General features: G+C 32.4%; 1 protein-coding gene across 1 annotated transcript in view; it reads right to left on the bottom strand.

The window, feature by feature from the left end:
- Window positions 1–476: 476 nt before the first annotated feature.
- The window catches only part of SCN7A (sodium voltage-gated channel alpha subunit 7), an 82,786-nt gene continuing 59,521 nt past the window's right edge, over window positions 477–23,741 (bottom strand). Inside the window, exons 16-25 of the mRNA XM_045559277.1 lie at window positions 22,280–22,385; window positions 19,806–19,960; window positions 16,281–16,454; window positions 14,198–14,305; window positions 10,332–10,610; window positions 9,858–9,911; window positions 9,332–9,469; window positions 7,028–7,132; window positions 6,257–6,527; window positions 477–3,566 (exon numbers count right to left, since the gene is read on the bottom strand). Of these exons, the coding sequence (XP_045415233.1) occupies window positions 2,500–3,566; window positions 6,257–6,527; window positions 7,028–7,132; window positions 9,332–9,469; window positions 9,858–9,911; window positions 10,332–10,610; window positions 14,198–14,305; window positions 16,281–16,454; window positions 19,806–19,960; window positions 22,280–22,385 (2,457 nt within the window). The 3' untranslated portion in view covers window positions 477–2,499. The remainder of the gene's footprint in view (window positions 3,567–6,256; window positions 6,528–7,027; window positions 7,133–9,331; window positions 9,470–9,857; window positions 9,912–10,331; window positions 10,611–14,197; window positions 14,306–16,280; window positions 16,455–19,805; window positions 19,961–22,279; window positions 22,386–23,741) is intronic.

The following is a 23,741-nucleotide window of genomic DNA, read 5'->3' as shown; positions in this document are numbered from 1 at the left end:
AAAGTGATTATTGCTTCATGCATGATAAATACTTAGCACAATGCTGGACATAATAGTCTGCTCAATAAATGATAGCTATTACCATTACCTTTAAAATAATTTCAAATGTATTATATTTATTAGTGAAACAGAAAAAAATTTTGAAGCAGAAATTGATAAATAGTAGTGTACCAATAAATTTAATTTCAGTATTATATTTCATAAAGCAAATTCTAACAATAATGAAATATATCTAGTAAAATTAAAATTTTGATAAGAAGAGTGCTTTGTACAGTCTGTCAATGTATAGGGGTCTCTGGTAAACTTACTAACATTCATCTTACAAAATTAAATGATATAATGTAAGCACAAGTATTTCTAGTTTTGATTTTTCAGCATAAATGAATAAGCTTTAATGTAAAGCTTATTTTTAAAAATTCTACTATACAAAGTTATCAGCCTGATTTACCAAATTGAAAAAAGAAAACAAACAAAGCTTTTTGTGGTTAACAGATTGTATTTATTATTTTCTATAGTACCTAAAAAGTAAGATATACTGTAAGACTTTGTTAAAAATAAGTCTTTGTACAGCTTTTGGAAGGTAATTGGCAAACACGATTTGTAAATAAAAGCTATAATTTTCAAACTAAAATCAGTTTGTTGTCTTTATGGAATTTACATAAGCAAGTTATGATTCAGTTTAAGTATCTGAAGCAGTTTCTACATTAAAGCATTCCCAACAAATGGAAAACTGAGAAGCTTAGATAAAGCACCAGCTGCCACATTGTCACCAAATTAACACTGATTCCTCACTGGTCCCCATCACGTGATGGAGAACAGGATGAGAAAGGGAAGGAACACTTATAGAAAAAACAGAACCCTGAAATTACATTTAATTAGGGGATCCCCCAAAGGCATCTCGGTAAGATTATTACATTTCTGAGGAGCAGAAAAAGATTATAATATTTAAGGCTCAAGATCATGCATTCATAATAAAATACAATTACTGATATGTAAATGAATTGAATGTCACAACATATTTAAAGGATGTCATTTAAGTCAATAATATACAGATTTTCTTTTTGAATCTTTTAGGACTTTGGAGGCACATTGAAATCAATCTTCATACAGATGGAATAAAGATTAGGATCTCAAACTACATGGATGCAAATGCACTTTTACAAATAAGTCAAAAAACAATTATTTGTGCCTATCCTTTAAATATAATTTCAATAGTGAAAACTAATGTTCAAGATTTTAAAGTTCTTTGAACATAAAGAATTTTTCAGAGTAATGATGTATGTGATGAGGTAAAAACTTAAAAAAACTTGGAATAATAAATGTGTAAGTGAAAACTAACTTGTATACATTAATGTAAAACAACAACAAACTTAACACTTTTATCTCCTAATTAATAGTCCTTATAGTTTGGGTGATCATTTTCTGTCTCTGAATTAGAAAGCAGCATAAAGAACAGTGAAAAGTACTTTAAAGTGGCCACAGTTTCCCAAATAAAAGACACTGTGAAAATTAAATTCCTAGATATACGGTAGCTCTTGACAACTCTGGTTCATATTATGCCATGCATTGCCAGATCTTACCCACTCAGCATTACATTAGAGATAAATGGTAAAAAAATACATCACTTTTATGATAAGGCAAAGATTGAGTCTATTAACATATTATCTAGTACATCATTTTAGTAATGCATACTTTTAAAAAAGTGTAAATGAGATGAAAATGTAGACCATAACTGTCAGTTTCCCTTATGTTTCTTATTTTATGAATTTATCCTGTTGAAGAGCCAGAGCTTAGGTGGAACTAGCCAAAGAGATGAGAAACCAGGAACCTGAGAACAATGAAACAACATTAATTCCTAGAACCAAAAAGAAAAGAAAACAAGAACAAATAAAAATGAAAATAGAGCTTCAACCAATCTTTTTCAATGTGGTTTTAACCAGCTGAACAATCTTTGTGATTGATCTCAAAGGCACTTTCTAAGGAACGGCCCTCTCCCTTCCCCTAATTGGTATTTGTCTAGGCAAGTTTATGATTTAATGGCCTGTAGCACTTCACCATCCCATATTAAGAAAGTATTTGTTTGTTTTTAACTAAGTCCTAATAGGGGTGAGACTTGAAGCCCATAAAATTAGATGTAAAATATACAAGGAAGCCTCCTTTGTTGCTAATCTCTATCACCACCATCCCCTATCCTCTAGAAGAGGTACACACCATATAAGTCATATAGAGAAAACAGACATTGGATTGTCCAATGGCAACTTTAACCCACTTTAAATCACTGCAGCAATATTAAGGAGTTGTCTTTCCTGATTGGTTAGACTGAACATACAGTGCTAAAAAAGTGAATTTGGCATGGAGTCTTGTGAATACATCTTCACTTCCACGGCTTGTAAACAGTTGATTATTATCTCTGCTTTCTCTGATCTTTGCTTTTATTTCTGATTTACACTTTTAACATTTTTGTTCTATATGAAGAAGGTAAAGAGGTCGTAAGTGGGATTAGATCTGGCTTTGAATAGTCGACTTTTCCTTAGCTTTGTCAAAGTAGACATCTTCTTTAGCAGCTTGAACATCTTTATCACCATCTATCACATGAATATCTGATGTATTTTGGTCATTTCGTCTTAAGCGGTAATTTTTATAAGCACGCTGAATGATGGTTGCCGAAACTGCCTCTTGTTTTCGTTTCAGAGTAGTTGTGATTGGCTCATATGTGATCTTAAAAGGATTGGCTAACAAAAACCCTGATTCTATCTCTGAAAGGACTTTCTCCATCCTTACATCATTGCCCATAACTCTCTTTGTAAAAGCAAGTAAAATGTCAAGGCAATGAATTCTGTCTCCAACAGCCATGGGAAGATCCAAAGCAATGAGCTGGCCCTTGTTTGGTTTTGCCATGGAAAGAGGAGGATCAAGAGAAGCTGCAAAGTCTGAAAGCTTGCTAGAGTCTATGTACTGGGTCCTATCAGGATCAAACTGTTTCCATACCTGAAAGAATTTCCTAAAATCATCTTCACTCAAGGTCTTGACTTTTTTCTTAGAAGCAATATTTAAAAACTCCATGACAACAACAATATACATATTGACAATGATCAGCCATGCAATGAGGATGTAACTGACAAAGTAAAAAATCCCAACAGAGGGGCTACCACAGTCTCCTCTAACCTGAGTCCCAGGGTTAATTTTATCAGGATCACAGTCAGACCATTCACTGTTGAAAATTGCATTGAGCATGCCATCCCAACCAGCAAATACTGTAACTTGAAAAAGACAGAGCATACTGCTGCCAAATGTTTCAAAATTGGACACATCATTAATTCCAGCTTCCTTTTTAACATAGGCAAAGTTGTACATTCCAAAGATGGCATAGACAAACATGACCAGGAAGAGGAGAAGACCAATGTTCAGCAATGCTGGGAGGGACAGCATGAAGGGAACCATCAAATTATGGAACACCTTTGGTCCTTTTCCAAGGCGCAGGATGTGAATGATCCGTGAGAGAAGTATTAGTTGCACGAGCGAAGGAGGCACAAGGTAGTAACCTACCGTCATAGGTAGAAATAGTCCTTGGAGTGGGAAAAGATAAAGCAGGCAACAAAATTATTCAAATACAATTGCATTTAGAATAATATAAATTATTTTTAACTTAATTTTTAATATATTTTGTTGATATCTTATTAATTCCTCCTGTTTAACTATTAATATATTGAAAGTTTGCGTTAACCATATATTAATTGTGTCAATGCTCAGAGTATGTAGCTAAATTGGAAGAGAATTCTCTTCATCTCTTGACAGTATTATAGATCAAGTACTTCTGGAATCACAGATGACCTGATTCCATAATACAGGACAATAGTCGTAATTTTTTCTGATTGCTGTTGGACCAAAAACTTTAGATCAATGTAACCTTTACTGAATGCCTAATAAACACATTATGCAAATATGCAGAGATGAATAATATGATTTGTCTTCAAAGACATAATTTAGGAACCAGCAATAATAGACATTTGGAACAATTATAATGCAAAGCAGAAAGACCTAACTGATAAATACAATTACAAAATTGTCTGGTATTCAGTGATTCATAGATTAGAATTTAATGTACTTATTTCATAATTAGTATTTGGGCCCCAGGCACTTTAAATGTAAATAGAATAAATTCATTTTTGCTTAGAACTTTTTGTAGTTGTAGTAGGCAAATGAGGGAAGTATGGGAGTAAGTAAGGGAAGAAATATAAAGGTAAAATTATAATTTCTATAAAAGGCATAAGGAATCTTCTCTGGAAGTACTGGAGAGAAGTGTGGGTCATTTTGAGTTGAGAAGGTGGTGAAGGGGAGAACCCCATGAGGCTTTTAAATGAAATAGTATGTTTGCTGAATCTGGAAGGATTATGCTTCTTGTTTCTGTTAAATTTAGGGCACTGTTAAGATGACAATCTCTCCAATCAATGGCTCTATCCTATCAATACCCTTATCTCCATAGTGCTTTAGTGAATCTTCTAGTTTGACCCAAAGGCTCATTTCTCTTCAATCTTCCAGCTCTTCCATTATGCAGGAATTATCACCAGTTAATTGGAGACAAATTTCTCTACATCCTCATCACCAGTTTTTTTTTAACCTTCTTTCTTATCTAAAGCCTGACTCTATCTTGAGGATACTATTTCCCTGGCAACCCTTTTAAGTGCAGGCAGCTCATTCTTCCCCACTCCATGTTCCTCAGAGTAGATGGACAAAATAAGAATCTTTCTTTCTTTCTAATGTGATTTCTGGATACTTCTACTTCCCATAATTTTTGTAAAGGAAAAATGAAAGAAATTTTTGGATCATGCAATTCAACTACACCATTCCTACCATTCGTTGGCTCTGTGATGTATTTATTACTCATCTGTCTTCCCTGGAGATTTCAATAATCAGCCCAGTGTCTCCTATTCCACCTCAGTGCCCACCATCAATCCAGTCAAAGTCCAGCCTCTCAGTCTTTGGCCTTCTGAAGTTTCATAATCCATCACTTTACTTCAGTCATCCACATCTGTGACCACATATTCTGTGTCCACATATTCTGGATCCAGACTGCCTTACTTTATGAAACCTCAAATTCAAACAGCTTTCTCTCTGACTGCAATTTCTTTTCCTTCCAGCTCCCTGAGTTAAGCAACTTCCACTTCAATCTCATAGGACTCTTAATTCCATAAATCCTATTTTCTTCCTATCAGCCTCCTCCTGACTTCATGTACATTTCTATCAAGATTCTTGTATTTTTCCCTCAATAGTTAGTTGCATTGCTTCAACTATCAACTGAATGAGTGAATTTTCCAGAAGCACAACTGGGAAAATAATTTACCTACATTTCCCACTGCTGAATACATAGAATAGTGCTTGACACAATAAACTATTGTGTCAACATTGTCCCTACTCTCTTGGAGCTTACAATCTGATATGTGTGTATGGTCAAGCAGACAATAAACTTCTTTCTACTTGAAATTTCTATTGATTCTAAATTCTTTGCTTGTGTATCTCCTTATCCAGTAGGTCTCTATTTAGATTTTGCTTCCTCCACAGAGTTTTCTCTGACTTCTACTTACTGATTAGGTGCCTTCCTTCTGTTACACTGCTCCAGCACCCTGTGCTTCCCCCACCATAACCTTAACAGCACAGTATTAAAATGTACTGTTTAATTATCTATATCCTTTAATAGACTATAAACTATGTGTATACACGGATTATGCCTCTCTTGTTTACTACTGAATTATTTTCACATAGCGCAATATCTGCTCACAAAGAGGATAATCAAATGTATTTGCTAAACAAAAGAGTGAGATCCACAAAGTAAAAGAAAACTAGTGAAAAATTTATCAAAGCCTAAAACTTCAGTTATAAAAGTTGTAAATGGTTTTAGAGATTAGAGGAAAAGAAATAACAATGATCTTAAAAGCTTACATCATTCTAAGACATAAAGATCCTTCTACTGTCATCCTGGAAAACTAATGTATGTTATATACTGAAGGAGTAACTAAGCATTTACCTGGTGGCTTATGATATAAAGACTATGCTATTAGTTCAAGAAATATTTTTGAATACCTTATATCTGCAAGGCATGTGCACATGTATGAATACAAAAATATGAGGCATTCCTCTGGGGAATAAAAAGGATCCCTAACTGTTTTGCTTATTATGAGACTACATCTCAAGAGACATTTACTGTAAAAGCTTGCCTGAATATTATTACAAGTGAAAATTTCACTAAACAAAATCTTACCTGTAATGGAGAAAATGACCACCATAAAATCAAAAATGTTCCATCCCATGGTGAAATAGTAACAATGGAAAGAGATGAGCTTCAGTATACATTCTATAGTATATAGCATAACAAAAATTGAGTCAATCCAGAAGAAAGCAGTTTCCATTTGTGGACTCTGTTCATCACTTTGAATTATAAGGAGTATCGCTTGGAGACAGATATGAACCATAATGATGACATTAAAGACAGGATTTGTTACCAAGTCAAAAATAAATCCTTGGAACTTGTTCTGTGTGCAAAAAAAAACAGGTGTAATAGTCTTATTAATAGTATATATGCACATAGAAATGTATACACACACACACATACACACACAGTCTTTAGATTCTACACCTTTCCTCCCAGAATAAATAGGAGAATAAGTGGGCTTAAATTTTTACCAATAGCATATAGTCAAAACAAATAAACAAAAAAATGACAATTAAAAGATTTTACAAGAAACATATTTTATAAATTTTGTCAAAAGCATTTGTTAATTTCTTCTTCTTCTTCTCCTTTTTTTTTTTTTTTTGAGAGACAGGGTCTTGCAATGTTGCCCAAGCTGGCTTCCAACTCCTGAGCTCAAGGTATCTTCCTGCCTCAGCCTCCTAAATAGCTGGGACTATAGGCATACACCACCACTACTGGCTATTAAAACTTTTAACAACATACTTTTATTTTTAAAAGAGAATGTATTAATATAAATAAAACGTTTTTTGAAGCTTCAGAAATATCTAGACATTTTCTTACTCCTGGGCGAGGTACTGGTCTTTGAGAGTCCTCATGCATCAGCTTCTTCAGCCCACGGTACTGTTTCTTCTGCTTTACTGTTATAAAGATATTTGAGCCTCCCTGGTAAATAAATGAAAGAAAAAGATATTAAAATCACATTTAATCTAAATTTTCCCTTATATAATACTAATATGTGTTTTTAAAAACTTGGTAATTATTGATTTAATCCTTTTACAAGGGCTTAACTGTGATGAACTAAATTATGTTGGAACATGTCTGACTTTCTGTACAAAAATCCATATAAAACACATGTAGAATACATGCTGATAATGGCAATATTCGATAATCTTTTGGTGCACTTTCCTGTGGGAGGCTAACCCTATTTTCACTTTTTATGCTACTGAGGGCTGCCCCTTGTTAGAAAGGGACAAAAGAGAAACAGCAGGGGACATCCAGAAAGGTTTACTAACACAGGTTGAATTCAATAAAGGTAAAGTAGATTTATGCCTTTTAATAAGTAAGAGTAAATAAAATAGGTCATATATGTATTTTATATGGTTATATATTGCTTTATTTTTCAAATAATATCAGAAGATATTTGTCACAATTGTTCCAAAAGTATTTTGTGCTTACCTCCTCATAGCTCGTTTTAGGGTTTATTTTTCTAGTTCTCATTTCATCACTTAAAGTAAATAATGTCATGTTAATCTAGGAATTAGGAATTGTTACTGCCCTAAATCAGGACCAGATTGCTTAAAATTGATAGAGGTCGCCAATCTAAAGCCCAGAAGCAAATCCTAAGGTGTTATCTTGTTGGGTTGAAGTCCCTAGGAAGCTGAAGTATCCAATGAAAGCCATATTTAATCAGTGAACCTTCTACCTCCACCTGATTAGTGGCGACAGAGTGGGCTACAGTAGTGCCCCATTATCTGAAGTTTCACTTTCCACAGTTTCAGTTACCCAAGGTCAACTATGGTCCCAAAATGTTAAGTAGACAATTCTATAAATAAATAATTCATAAGTTTTAAATTGCATGCCATTCTGAGTAGCATGATGAACACTCTGTTCTGCTCAGGGTGTGAATTCTTCCTTTTGTCCAGTATCTTTGCTCTATCTACACTCCCTACCCGTTAGTCACTTAGTAGTCAGCTAAGTTGTCAGATCCAGTGTCATGGTATCCCAGTACTTTTGTTCAAGGAACCCCTATTTTACTTAATCATGACTGCAAAACACAAGAGTAGTGATGCTGGTAATTTGGATATGCAAAGAAAAGCTGTAGAGTGCTTTTTGAAAGTAAAAAGGTGAAAATTTTCAACTTAATAAGGAAAGGAAAAAAATTATATGCTGAAGTTGCTAAGATATTAATACATGGTAAAGATGAATCTTCTATCCATGAAATTATTAAGAAGGAAAAAGAAATTTGTGCTAGTTTTCCTGTCGTACCTCAAACTGCAAAAGTTACAGTCACAGTGTGTGATAAGTGCTTAGTTAAGATGGAAAAAGGCATCTTAACATGAATGGAAATGTGTTCTGATTGATAGCAATTGGGTTAGCTCTATCCACACTTGTTTCAGGCAACGACTGGGGGCCTTGAAATGTATCCCCCATGGATAACGGGGGACTACTGTACCAGGATTTGCACATGGCTGAAGATGGAAATTCAAAATTAAACTATTCTTTTTGAAGGCTTTCCTATACCTTATAGAGGGTAGGTATCTATGGTTAAAGTAGGTGGACTTAGATGTCTTTTGAAACCTTCTCATTTGTGCAGGCCCTGAAAGGGAGTCTTTGTGTAGAAATAGCACCAAACAGTGGTTGTTCAAATCTGCCTTTGAATTCTCTCTTATCAGATTCAAGCCCTCCTATTTAGGCCATCTAATTAGGATTTATGACTCTCTCTATTTCTAGCAGAAAGAGTTACTCTAACTTAAAAAGATGTCCATGCTGATTATGGCTCTGAAGGCTTTGAATATAACAGAGTGTAAACTAGTATTTTTTCTTGAGCTCTTCACATATTTGTGAAGATACACAATATTACTTAATTATTTATTTTTCAGCACATCATCATTTACAATATATGTACAGAAATGTGTAACTTTTAACTTTTAAACTTGTCTGTGTATATTTTGAATATAGAAAGCAATGTGAGGATGAACATTTCAGCAATGTTCATCAGTGTACAGGAACATTAATCATTGTTTTATTAGATATGTATTAAATAAAAACATTAAGCTGAATCTAAAACCACTTATTTGAATCAATATGTTTTTATAAATGTTTTATTTTCTCAGATGTTGATGAACAAATAAAGAATATACTTATCTTTATTTTATGCTTGTTGAAATTAGCAATAATAACAGCAATCAGCATACTCAAAGGGAGAAATAATCCAAATATAATAAAGTTGATAAAGTAATAATACATGTAGATGTTGACTTCAAAATTAGGCTGCATATTTACCTAGAATTTAATTTTAAAAATAAGCAAATTATTGATATTGACTTTTAAAATCAAGATTTACAAAACAATGTATGACAAGAAAACCTAACAATGCTTCTTGAAGTACTGTTTTCTTTTTCCTTTTTGGTAAAAGGATATCATTGCTTTGTTTATTTGGATTTTAAAGTTTATTTCAGTAGTTTAATCACTGTTACAAAGTTGGGTAATCCTTCAAAATGAGCCTACTGGACCTCAATCACTGTATAAAACACTGGATTTCACTGCCCATGAAATACTCAATCTAAAATGTATTTAATTTCTATTAATTATTGCTGATATCCCATGCTTGAATTGCAAAAATGACTTTGCTTGAAACTTAACAAAGGTTTTAAAATTATATTGTACTTACTCCAACAGAATCAATTGCTGAATTCATAATAGTAATCCACCCATTGAATGTTGCCTGTAAAAAAATATGTATTTAATTATTATGGAAATTTAAGATTCATGGCAAATAAAAAGTAAAAACTCAATCTGATATTAATACACTGAAACATTTGATAGTAGGCTTGTCATACTTCAGTATATTGTGTAATTGAGATCTTTAATATTTTCATTATTATACTGTCTGTTGACAACTGTTTTAAATATTTAGTTTATTTGTAGTTAATAAAATATTTTAGGATAGTATAAATAGAGAGAGCTAGAGGGAGATCAATAGCTGAATGCTAAATAAACACGTGTCATGGCTTTGGTTACTTGTAGCTGTTATAAATGTGCTTTTCTGTGGGGGAGATATGAGGAATAGCCCATCTCTTCACATCGCTAGATAGTGGGTCACTGAGTGACAAAATTGATAAAGAAAAGTCAAACGTGTACTTACTACTTGAAGCAGAGAAAGGAAACCATTTCCAATATTATCAAAGTTCAGTTTTGCATTCTCCCATGGCATGGATTCATTAAACACAAGGCTTTCACATTGACTTTGATTCATGACTTCAGATGCAAGAAACCTTTCTCCACTTGTTGGGTCAATACATTCATAGAACTTGCCAGCAAATAAGTGTACTCCCATGATACTAAAAATCAGCCAGATCATAAGGCAGACCAGAAACACATTCAAAGTGGGAAAAGTTGTTTTTATCAAAGCTCTCGCAACCACCTGGAATATAAAAAAAAAACATGTAAATTTCAGATAAGAAATGTAAAATTATTTTAATTTCTGATAAAATTGGAAATATTAATTAATATAACATCATACTGAAAAAATAAAAAATGCCATATCTAAAGATTTAATAGTCCACATGCTGGTATTAGAATAACCTAAATAGCAATTCAATTTTGATCAGAATACATAAAAAAATCTGGATATTCTCAAAATCTTTGTACTTAAACATCACTAAATGACAACAGAGCTGATTAGTACAGATATTAGAATAATTTTTCACTGACTTAATACATGTTTATTGATTCTCTCTATTGTGCCAGAAATGATAATTCAAAATAATTGAACCATATGTATGTATGCAGTTATCTAGAAAACATATAAAATGAGAGGGAATGAGACTAGAACTGTCTTGATTCTAACTTTAGGGAGAATGAGCCTGCAGAGACAGTGAAGGCGTAGGGGAAATCAGAAGGCCAAGAGATTGCACTGTCAATGAGGCCAAGGGAAGAGCCTATTTCAGGAAACACTGAATGGGCTGCAATACTTCCCAAAGCCTCAATCTCCTCATTGAACCATTCTGTGTCACTCACTGATGAGTCACTCCAGAGTAGGAAGTTTGTGAGATGAATCCACTACCTAAACTTGAACACCAGCAACAGTCTGTAATCACTGTCTTCATTCACTCAACACCCTTTACTCTTTAACATTAAAATCAGAAGTTTGTTCTTAATACCACTCCACTGAAGCTGTTATGGCAAATGTAAACCAGTTGCTATATCCCATAGAATATTTTCAATATTTATGCTATTTCTCTCCCTTTATCTTAGCTTTTATACTTTTGATTTCCCTCCCCTGAACTTCCTTCTTTCATTTTTTTTTCTGAAGCACCATTGATTCTCTTTTCTACCATTCTAACCTTCCTTTCCATCAACCATTATTAGATATTATACTCATCCTTGTGCCAGAATTTCTTGCTATATTCTATAGTCATCTATCCTTGAATTAATATATTGACTTTTAACTGTACCTTCAATAACACGTTATTTTATTTCTACAATGAGGTCAAAGATCCTTTGTTAATACTTTGGTCATTTTGAGAGGTCCACTGATGCTGCTGCTGAAAAAATGCCAGGTCTATTAGAAAATCCACATACATGAGAATAAAAACACTGGATATGGTTAACACAAATATTTGAGTAGTTGAGCACCTAAGACTTTAAGCTTATTAAATACATAAAACATTAATTTTGTAAACATGTAGCTCCCTAATATCCTCAATAATATATCTTCAGGAATAATTTAACTACAGAACTTCCAGAGGTTGAGATGAGGCTTCAAGTCTGGACTTGACCTTGACATAACTATGGCTACTATTTTCCTGACCTTGAATTGTCCAGGGTCACTATCTCATTGCCATTGTAATAACTGTATGACATCAAATGGCACAGTACTTAATTTCTGACAGAGTCATTTTCCCTGGCAAATCTCTTCATGCATTTCTCTAAAATGAGGCAGACAATTTGCTTGTTTTAACACTTTGTTTTTCTCCTGTGTATTTAAATTTATAAGAAAAGAAAAATTGGTATTATCCCATAGTGTTTTTACAAAAAAGAAGAGTTTATTTTAGTTACAGTCACTTAGATTGTATATGTCTATGTATATGTGTTTGTCTTCATTTGTAAGTGTTGAATCAATAGACCATTTTTAATTTGTAGTCCTAGAATAGAGAAAAAAATATTTATCTTTTACTAAGTGGAAAGACTTTAAGTGTTATGGCTTCTTAATGAATGGCAGTTCACATGTAACATAAAATGTATAAACTATAGCGATAATGCAGCTGAAACATAAATAATTTTCTCATTAGATCCTATCATACATTGAATATGTGATATTAGGTACTATGAATCAAATAGGCAGGCTAATATTATTTAATTTATGTAAACAATGTAAAAATCCTACAAATGTATGATTATGAAATAAAAGGTACAATTGAACTTTTCTGTCATTTCTGCATACAATTGATCATTGTATATCTACATACTTATATTACCTGTGGAGGTCATAGTCTCCATTTTTTTCTCTAAGGTTTAATCATATGAGATTCCCATTATTGGCACAAAAGATTGAACAATGGCCATTTTATGTTATTCAATCTATTAGTTTTCTTTACATTATTCAGAAGAGCCTTTAATTTAACATGGGAATGAGGGAAAGAAGGCAAGCAAGAATTCATAGTTTGTGATGTGTGAATTTTAAAAAGTACATTTATTTTAAAACCCAAACTTTTCTTTCATTCAGTGAGTAATGACTTAGTGTATACAATGTTCTTATACTATTTAAAATTCTTTTTATTTTATTTATTTGTTTTATTTCAGAATATTATGGAGTACACACGTTTAGTTACATAATTTGCTTTTATACAGTTTGAGTCAAAGTTATAAGTTTTCCTGGCACTCAGATAGCTGCATTGTATCTGTCGGATGTGAATTTCCCAGCCCTCCTCCCCACCCCACCTATTTGATTTCTATTGAGTTTTACTTCCATATGTGCAAATAAATGTTGATAGATTAGTTCCAATTTATTATTAACTACCTGTGGTGTTTTTTTTCCATTCTCGCTATACTTCACTTAGAAGAATGGTCTCCAGTTCCATTCAGGTTGTACGAAAGATACTAGGTCACCATCTTTTATGGCTGAATAGTAGTCCATGGTACAGAAATGCCACATTTTATTAATCCATTCATGTATTGATGGGTACTTGGGTTGTTTCCACATCTTTGCAATTTTTTTTTTTTTTTGTGAATTGTGTTGCTATAAACATTCGAGTGCAGGTGTCTTTTTCATAAAATGTCTTTTTTTTCTTTTGGATAAATACATAGTATTGGGATTCCTAGATCAAATGGTAAGTCTACTTTTAGTTCTTTGAGGAATCTCCATACTACTTTCCATAGAGGTTGTACTAGTTTGCAATCCCACCAACAGTGTATAAATGTTCCTTCCTCTCGGAATCCATGCCATCTGTTTTTTGGGACTTTTTGATAAGATCCATTCTCATTGGAGTTAGGTGATATCTCATTGTAGTTTTGATTTACATTTCCTTGATGATTAGAGACATTAAGCATTTTTTCATGTGTTTATTGGCAGTTAGTCTATCATAATTTGAAAAGTTTCTGTTCATGTCTTCTGCCCACTTTTTAATGTGTTCCTATAATTTTAAAAAGTTTGTTAACCAGAGTTTCATTTTCTGAGAGTTATATTTTCAATTGAGTTATTTTCATTATTATTCATCTTTATGTCAGTTAGATATTTTTGAAAGTATACTTTCTCTCTCAACTATTAGTTTCTTTTTATTTTGCTTATCTTTATTAGGTTTTATATCTTATGAGCAACAAGGACCTAAAATCTTAATAAGCATAAGTAACATACTCTAAAACATCCTCTGTATTTTTGAGCAGTAGAATATAAGGTTTTTTTGTATTAATATTGTTAAAGTTATAAATGAGAAGACAACAAAGCTTGTTAATTTTTAGAAATTTAGTAATTTCAAACAAAAATCTATAGATTAGAAACTTTTCTCTTACCTTCATGCTTTCAAATTGAGATAGAACTCTGAGTGCCCGAAGGAATTTGATGGAAGTAAGTGGCTTCAGTTCTTCTCTAGATTTTCCTATTAAGCTAAGACAAAATACCTAGACATATATTAAAAAAATGAATAGGATTCCATTTTAATCAAAATAATATGTAAAACAAACCTTGCATTTATTATAAGAGAGATATACAATCAAAGATTACAAATAAATCTGTGGAAAATTTCAATATATATGTAAAATATCTTAGTAATAGCTTACAGAAAATTATAAGAAAATCATTTTGTGTTAAAATCACTTAACAAAGATAAAACCAGTATTTTCTGCTAAGAAGAAGCATGTCATCAAGATGAAGAAAAATTTGTATATTTTACATTCTTTATGATCAAATGTTAATATTCATATCTTTCTTCAGTTTGAAATTAGATTAAGAATCAGTTCCATTATTATTTGAAATATAGTATGAAATATATTAATTAAAACAAAATTTGGAATGTATTTACAAATGCATATATATATATATGAATATGGTTAAGACAATACAGAAAAAATGATTTTAGAGGACAGGAATCAACAAGGATATGAACATTATAAAGTCAAAAGTACAAACTACAAAAAAGTGTAACCAGATATGAAAAGTAATTTTAAAAAATAAATATAGATATGTATAAAAATGATTCATAGTTAATAAATATTGAGTATGGTGGTAGAGTTATGATTAACTTTTATTGTATATTCACATCTTTCTATATTTTCCAGTCAAATATATGAAATATTTATTCTTCTGGCCCTATACTACAGAGATGATCTTGAAGTAGGCTTTGAAGTAAGGGCTCATTTACATAAGCATGGATGAATATGGAAACATAAGAGCAATGACTAAGAAATAGGAAGGTGAGTTGCAGGTATAGTGTGGTTTGACCAGAGTAGAAGGCTAATTTGGAAGAATTAATTTAGAAGAAAGAGGTCAGCTATTGTAAGTCATTAATTATAGATTGTGGAGCTTCCATCATTGTTCATAGAATAGGAAGCCATTCATTCATTCAACAAAAATTATTGATCACCTATTATATGACAGTAAATGTCCTAGGCACAAGAGATAAAAGAGAAAAGAAAACTGAGAAAAAATTCTGCTCTAATGGAACCTATCTTTTAGTGGGAGAAAACTGTCAATAAGCCAAATAAATGAACAAATTATATAATATTAATGGGGGCTATGTATATGAAGAAAGCAGAGAAAGGGAAAAGGAATATTGGAGTGATTATAGTTTTAAATAGGGTAATAAGGAAAGACCTAACTTCAAGAGTTTCATTTCAGCTAATATATAAATGCTAGAAAAAGTTCCAGGTGGAGTGAAATATGGTGCAAAGGCATTAAAATGTAAATAATCTTGGCATGTTTGAGAAGCTTCAAGAAGTCCAGTGCTGGTGCATCAGTATATAGACTTGGACAAGGGAAAAGCTGAGTAGAAGATAAGATTGGAACACATACAGACTTTCAGGCCACTGATTGCAAAGACCATGGCTTTTGCTCTGAGTGAGATGGGGTGCTATTAGTGGATTCTAAAAAGAGAAGTGATGTGAGCTGACTCCCATTTTACAACAGTCACTCTGGTTTCTGTGCGGAGAACAGAATGAAGGTGGGCAGGGAAGACAGAAGCAGGGATGCCAATTTGGAATCTACCATAGTGATCTAAATGAGAAATTTTGGTAGCTTAGATCAGCATGGTATTGGTGAAGGTCATGGTAAGTAGTCTCATTGTGGATATATCATTTAAAAGTCAAGCCAACAGAATTTACAGGTGCTGATATTTTCAAGATATTGCATAATAAATTTATTTGGTTAGCAGGGGGTTCATAACTGATTATTACAATAAAATAGGAGTGAAGTGCTGAACTTATTAGAATGAGAAGAAAAAGACAGATGTTAAACATTGCAAATTGGGATGTTGGAGACTAAAAATGTACAGAGAAAGGAAAAAGTAAGATATAAGTAAGTGGAGGGGAAATGAAAGAGTAAGAGTAAAGAAGAAAAAGTAAATCAAATAGCCTTTTAAATTTTCTTTAAAATACGTACAATAACAACCATGAAGTCCAGCTTGTACCACCCATTAGTGAAATAGGCTTTAAAACCATATGCCATCCACTTTAGAAGCATTTCCAAAATAAAGATGTAAGTGAAGATCATGTCAGCATATTCTAATAAAATTTTAATAGTCTTTCTCTGATCGATATATATATCTTCAAAAGCCTGTGGGTTAAAAATGTAAGGATTAGGTGTACATGTAATTTCTAAAAACTCATTTGACATAGAAGGGAATGAAATCCTATCTCTAAAAGCATATGGCAAGCATTGTTATAGGTTGTAGTCACAAGGGCTGGTTCATTTTGCTTGTATTTATTGACATAATCCATAAGTATTATTCTTTGATTCCATGCCTATAGGAGACATCATTAATTGATCCCAGAAATTCTTATATAAACTTGGCTTCATAATTGTTTTAATAGCCCCTCTCAAATCAGTTAATAAAACTTAACATAAGAGACAAAACCTTTAGTTACATCTGATAGAAATCTTATGTGTAATTCCAGGTAGGCAACTCACAGATATATGGCACTTGCTCAAAGAGAAACACAGACTTTTAAAAATGTTTTTAGAAATCTATGTGGCTACTAGAAGAAAGTCACGAAGGTTGTTCTGCTGCAGAAATAATAAGACAAACCAGTGGAAACACATAAATATGAATCAAAACTATAATTGTTTCTCCAAAGTTTCTCCATTTTGATAGGTCAAACTTAATTTTTATGTGGAATATGTAAAGTCTGATAATGTCATTCAAAGCAATTTCACAGTTTTTATAGCACTGAAAACGGGCAATAAGGACCAATAACTTCAGGCAGACTCTCACTATCAAAGTGCATCCAAGGATGGAAAGTAAACAAGGATTAAAATAATCTTATGTAAAGAATGATGTGATTATTAAAACTCACTGTTAATAGAAGTAAATACAAAATAACAATAGATTTGATGACTTTTAATTGAACTAATTATGGAGTAAAAGTGTCTATAAAGCAGATTATAAATATCACAAAAAGTAATTTGAAAATTTTTTATTTTGTTACATATATTTATATTTCAATTATCCAGGTACCTAATGCAAAATACAATAAAAAGATGTACAGAAACCTCTACTTCAATTAGCATGGATGGAATAATTTTTACCAGGCCAATGATCCTGCTGAGAACAACTAGAAAAGCTATATAAAGTTTAAAAAGCATCTCTTTTTAAAGGTATCACAGAATTGCTGCATCAATAAAGAGCAGATGAACCCTAATTGTAGAAAGGAAAAGGTTAGAGTATATGTAGGATGAAAAGATTTATCATGTGATTTTAATAAAAATAAAGCTAATATCAAATGAGACAAGACATATAACTTAGGGATATTTCATAATGATAGAGGGGCCAATACCACAGGTATAAATATGTATGCATAAAATAACAGGTCATCAAAATATATAAAGAAAAATTAACAGCACTAAAAGAAGATTGTTAAAAACACAACAGTCATGGTGGGATGATTTAACACATTCTTTCCACAGCTAACAAAAGACAAAAAAAAAATCCTTATAGTAAGGATATAATAGATGGGAACAACAGAAATAACAAACCCATAATTGCACCCAACAGCATCATACAACACACACTTTTCACATACATATTGAACATTGTGGTAGATACCAGAGATGCCCATCAAGAGCACTTTTACTGGCAAACCTACCTACTCAACAGCAACTCTTAGTGTTGCTTCATAAGACACAAATGAAGCCCTCTCTGGAGAACTGCTCCTACTAAACAAGAGCCACCTCACCCAAGGAGCAATGTTTCCACTCCTAGTGGGACACACCTAAGTCAACGGCTAAATGACAGAGATATAAATGCCATTTGATTCACTCAAGGTGGAACTCTGTGGTGCAGTTTGGGCTCCAATAACATTAAACTGAACCTAGCTTTGCTTGAGGACCATGAAGAAGCCTCCGATGAGGTCGGTGTCTTAATAAAATCCTCTTTAAAATCTACCTCTACCTTCCCTCCTGGCTACCAAATGTATACATAAGGTCAAATCTCTAAGTACTGAGATTGCTAAGGAAGAAGGATTTACATGCCAGAGGACCTGGCCCATATGCAGGATCTAATAACATGTACTAGCAGGAAATGGGAGCGTATTCCTGGGAGTGATCCTGAGAAAACTGTGTATTAGCTTCCTATTATAGCTGTAAGAAATTACAACAAATTTAGTGGCTTAAAACAACACAAACCTATAATCTTGTAATTCTTGGGGTTACAAATAAGGTATCGAGAGGGCTGATTCTTTTTGGAGGCTGTGACAGCTCTCATTTTCTTTCTTTGCAGTTCTAGTGGCTGCCTATATACTTTGGCTTGTGATGCCTTGTTCTGTCTTCAAAGCACAACAGTCCGATCTTTGCTTTCATCCTCACATCACCTCCTTTTCTGACTTCAACTCCTCCTGCATTTCTTTTGTAGGACCATTGTGATTACATTAGGCTCATCTAGATAATCCAGGATAATCTCCCCATCTCAAGATCTTTAACTTAGTCACATCTGCAAAGACCCTTTTGCCATATAAATTAACATTTAAAGGTTTTGGGGATTATGATATGGCCTCATAGGGAGGCCACTAATTAGCCTACTCAGGCTGGATCAATGCAGTGCAGTCTGGTTCATAACCATGACTCCATCCTCTCTGTTCAGTGCATCTCACAGTTAAGTAGTTTTTGTGTATCCTATTCTGTTCTTTTTTAATCAAATGAAAACAAATATCAATATATTTTATTCTTCCTTTCCTACATAAAATGCAGAAGGCCATACAATTTATTCTAGACCATTCTTTTTTCACTTATTATCATATCTTAGAGAATTATAATATCAGTATGCAGACAGCTCTGTATTTCTAAAATAGCTACATAGTATTCCATTGAATGATTGTACCATAGTATAAGCAGTCACCTATTATAGACTCTTTTTTCCCCAATCCTTTGCTATTACAAAAAATTCTTAAGCCAATAACTCTGTAAATGCATTTAATACATGTGAAGATACTTGTAGGACAATTTTCCATAATTATTATTATTGTTAAAGGGTAAATACATTTCTAGTTTGAAGGTCCTTAAAAGTATATGCAATCTTCACTTTGCTTATTAAAAGTACAAACACAATACAGCAGTTTTGGATGTCCACATTATTAAACTGTTTGACAAACAAAACTTCATTAAAGTCAGAAGAATCAAATATCTATTAACATTTCCTTTTCCCACTATCTCTCATATATTTTGAATTATATTATTTATTTAATTTTATATTTCAATTTAAGAGCAATATTAAATTTAACATCGAATGATATACATACAGACTTTCTAAGAAAGTGTAACATTTAGTTTTTAAAGCTAAAATCACAGAATATGAAATTTGGTGCTATAGTAAGTATTCTGGGGAAAGTTATCTGTCTGGTGACTTTCTGAATTAACAGAATTATGAAACATTTGTTCCCATAAAAGCATCACACAGCCTGGCTGCTCACTTACCAGAGTGCCTGTGCTGAGCAGAGTGACAAGGCCAATAAAACACTTAAACCAACTGTTCTCTACTATTTTGAAGCAGGTTTTCCTTATGTTCTGCCAAATCTTTCCTTTCTTGAACTCTCTACTGATTTGACCAGGTGAAGATCTCCGTCCATAACCTGCCAAGAAAGAAACTGTTAAGAACAAAAGTGTGGAAAACTCATAAAAAAGTACACATCTCAAACATCCTACCAGATGCTTTAGCAGTTATTTATTTACATATTCTGATACAGGTAGTCTCTTATTTATAAGCAGGTGATTTTTACTCATGTTGTAGTGACCACTGCAATCATCGAGGAGAAAAAGAAACAACTTGTGTAGTAATTGGAGGAAAGAAGTCGTGAAAGGCAGGAATAACTTAGAGCATCCTCTCACTGCAGAACAGTCTGAGAATAGAATTTATTCCCCATCCCTACAAAAATAAACAAATACACACATCTTCTAAATGTTACATTGTAGTATAATGCCTGAAAATTCATCCTCTAAAGATTCACATAGAATAACATGTGTTCACATTTAAAAACACAAACACATACAAGATGTTAAGAGGCATAATATTAGTTAAATCAATTAAATTGCTTTGATTTCAGTTCTTAAGTTGCATGGAAATTGGAATTTTGATTGAAACTATTTAAGGAGGTATCGTGGCTAATGACGTACTTTGTGGGTAGAGTACATGAATATGGGGCTGAACAAGAGTGTTAACAGAAGAAAAACCTGAGGCTTGAGAAGAGATTGATAAATAGATGAGAAAATGAAGAAATGGAAGTTTAAAGTGGAGTTTAAAGTCAAAATACTTCATTTTAAAATTTTTGTCTAGTGTTAAATTACACATTTCTGGTCAAAAAATATGACACATAGCACTCTGGGAGGCCAAGTTAGGAGGATTGCTCGAGGTCAGGAGTTTGAGATCAGCCTCAGCAAGAGTGAGACCCCATCTCTACTAAAAATAGAAAGAAGTTAGCTGGACAACTAAAAATATATAGAAAAAATTAGCCGGAAATGGTGGCACATACCTGTAGTCCCAGCTTGGGAGGCTGAGACAGAAGGATTGCTTAAGCCCAGGAGTTTGAGGTTGCTGTGAGCTAGGCTGATGCCACAGCACTCTAGCCCGGGCAACAAAATGAGACTGTCCCCCCAAAAAATATATGAGACACATTTCCTTCCTTGTCTTAGATGATCTAAGTCTTAGAATTCACGCTACTGAGAACAGATTCTTATTTTAAAGATAGAAATTTGAGCTTTTAGAAGTTACCATTTTGATGACTTTCCAGTGATTTCAAATGTCCGAACGTTAGTAATTACTTAATTTTTTTAGGAAACTAATTTGAATTATAAGACATCAAATGTGTATATTATATGTCTACATGAATCCTTATACATTCTTAATATTCAGGTTAAATATATAAATGTTACTATTAGAATCTGTTTTCTCATGAGAGTTACAGGATATTTTCATATAAGTATTTTAAATGTTGACCCCATTTCATGAAGTCTGAGAAGATTTTATTCCACTTCAACACATACATGTGTATGTATGGATGTGTGTGCACATATATATGTGTGTGTGTATATATATATATAAAATACATATATCTACTTTTCAGGACTGCTTTAATTATAATGATTTTATGTTTTACTACAAAATCATGCTCTGCTCTAATGTACAGTTACATAGTTACCAGTAAAAATTAAATATTAATATTATATGATTTTACCCAATATTACTTATAACATGAAAAATATGTTTTGGAATCAACATTATCAATAACATTCCATTTACATAACACTACTCGTTCTATTCTGCATTAACTGTATCAATTAATATCTCTGTAAACTGAAATAATGAAGTATGATGAAGATGTTGATATTATTATTGAGTGCTGCGTCTTTGGGGGCAAGGTTCTCTTTCTCTTCTAAGATTATACACACACACATACACGCATATATGTACACTAATTTGATCTTTTTAACAATCCCATAAGATAAATGTTATTATTATCCTCATTTTTACAGATTAGGAAACTGAAACAGAAAGAAGGTAAGTAAATGGTGGACTTGGTTTTAAAATCAGGCTGCCTGATTTCAAAGTCAACCCTCTTAACTACTCCACTAAACTTTAGGAAATAGGGCCTTTCCCTCTTTTCCCAATGTTGACATTTTTTGACATTTATTGTAAGAGTCTATCAGGATACATATATGCACATACCTGTGTGTGTGTATCCCTTAGCCAAATTAATAAACTCATTTGTAATTTTTTTATTTCAGAATATTATGGGGGGCACAAACATTTTAGTTACGTAAATTGCTATTGTACCATTTGAATCAAAGTTATAAGTGTGCCTCTTTAAAATTAAAAGTATATCAAATACTATTACTTAGGTTAAGAGAAATTTAATCTAATTTCAATAAAATTACCAAAGAAATTTTTTTCTTACCATTTTTAAGATGCTTCAGCCTTTCATGTTCGCAGACCATTTCTTCCTCTTCAGAGATAGCTATATCAACTGTACTGCATTCAGATGAGCTAGATTGCTTTATTTTCTAAAAAGTAAAGTCCCACCAAAACAACTGTGATTGGAGCTTCATTTACTCACTGTAGCTAAAATTTATTTCATTTTCAGAAGTAAGAATAATCATATATGGAAAGAATATTATCAAGTTTAAAAAATTTTCGGCCAATATCATGACTGATATTAAAATGCACCCAATGCATCCACATTGGTATAAGTTGAAGTTTTAAAAAATATTTTAGAATACTTAATTTAAGCTATAATAATTTTTAGATTAAAATTAACATTTAGTTAATAACACTTTGCTTCTAAAAGACATATAAGCTACCTTCAATTTATAAAAGGATTTGGGTTCCAAAGTTTTCTTGAAGTTACTCACAAGGTTCCCATATATGCTCTTTCAAACAGATCAGTAGCTCAAAACAAATATTTCCTTGATGCTAAAGATGGGTAGATACTAATGCACTTACTTTGTATTGTAAAATCCAATCCAGACATTCTTGTGCATGGCCTCATAGGATGGGATTGATGTGAGTTTGTCATGAGGTGACATAAAGGAAAGGCATAAGGAAGGGACAAGACAGGCCTGGGAATGTGGCACAAGCCCTATGGAAAGAACCTAGATGCAGAGACTGACTTTCTTTCCCTCTCTAGTCTCGATTAAAGTTCAAGGCTGGTTAGGACAAGGTGGTCATTGCTTTGCAGAGGTAATAATGCAAATAACTTGGTTTGCCTTTACTTGAAATTATTTTCTTATAATGCTTCTTTTAAAAATGAGTATACAATATATCATCCTTTAAAATAACCAAGATCTTAAGGTTGATAGTATATAAATAATATTTTCTAATTAAAGTAAATCAGGCATGTTTAATCATTTGAAATAAAACTAGAATTATTTCTTAAAAATTAAGAAAATATCTTGGTAAAGTAGCAAGCAAAAAGAAGAGGAAATTATAAATATTTTGTCTACCTCTTGGTCTTATGCACAATAAGCGTAAAGGAAATATAATTATAAAGTCTTGTTTTCTTTAGTCCTTACAGGGTCAATTGTGAATAAGTCAGTATAGTATTCAATTAAAAAAATAAAATATCCAGGAGAATATTACTCTTAAATAAAGTGATCTCTTTTTATCATTTCAATTTCCTTTACATTTTTAAAATTTATTTCTAATGAAATAAAGGCTATAACAATGTATTTATTTGAGCATAAACAATGAGTAAAGGAATATAATATTTGGAACAATAATTAAAATTATATGCTTTACATTTATATTTTTAAAGAGTTTTTTAAACCCTGGCACAAACTATTTGATGTGATTTTTCCACAAACCCCATGAGTAGGAATTATTCTAATTTTATAAGTAAATCAATTAGCAGTCAAAATTAT

The sequence above is a fragment of the Lemur catta genome, chromosome 8, assembly GCF_020740605.2.
Source record: "Lemur catta isolate mLemCat1 chromosome 8, mLemCat1.pri, whole genome shotgun sequence".
Lineage (NCBI taxonomy): Eukaryota > Metazoa > Chordata > Mammalia > Primates > Lemuridae > Lemur > Lemur catta.
The sequence above is the reverse complement of the archived record's forward strand: the minus strand, read 5'-3'. Positions and strand labels throughout refer to the sequence as shown.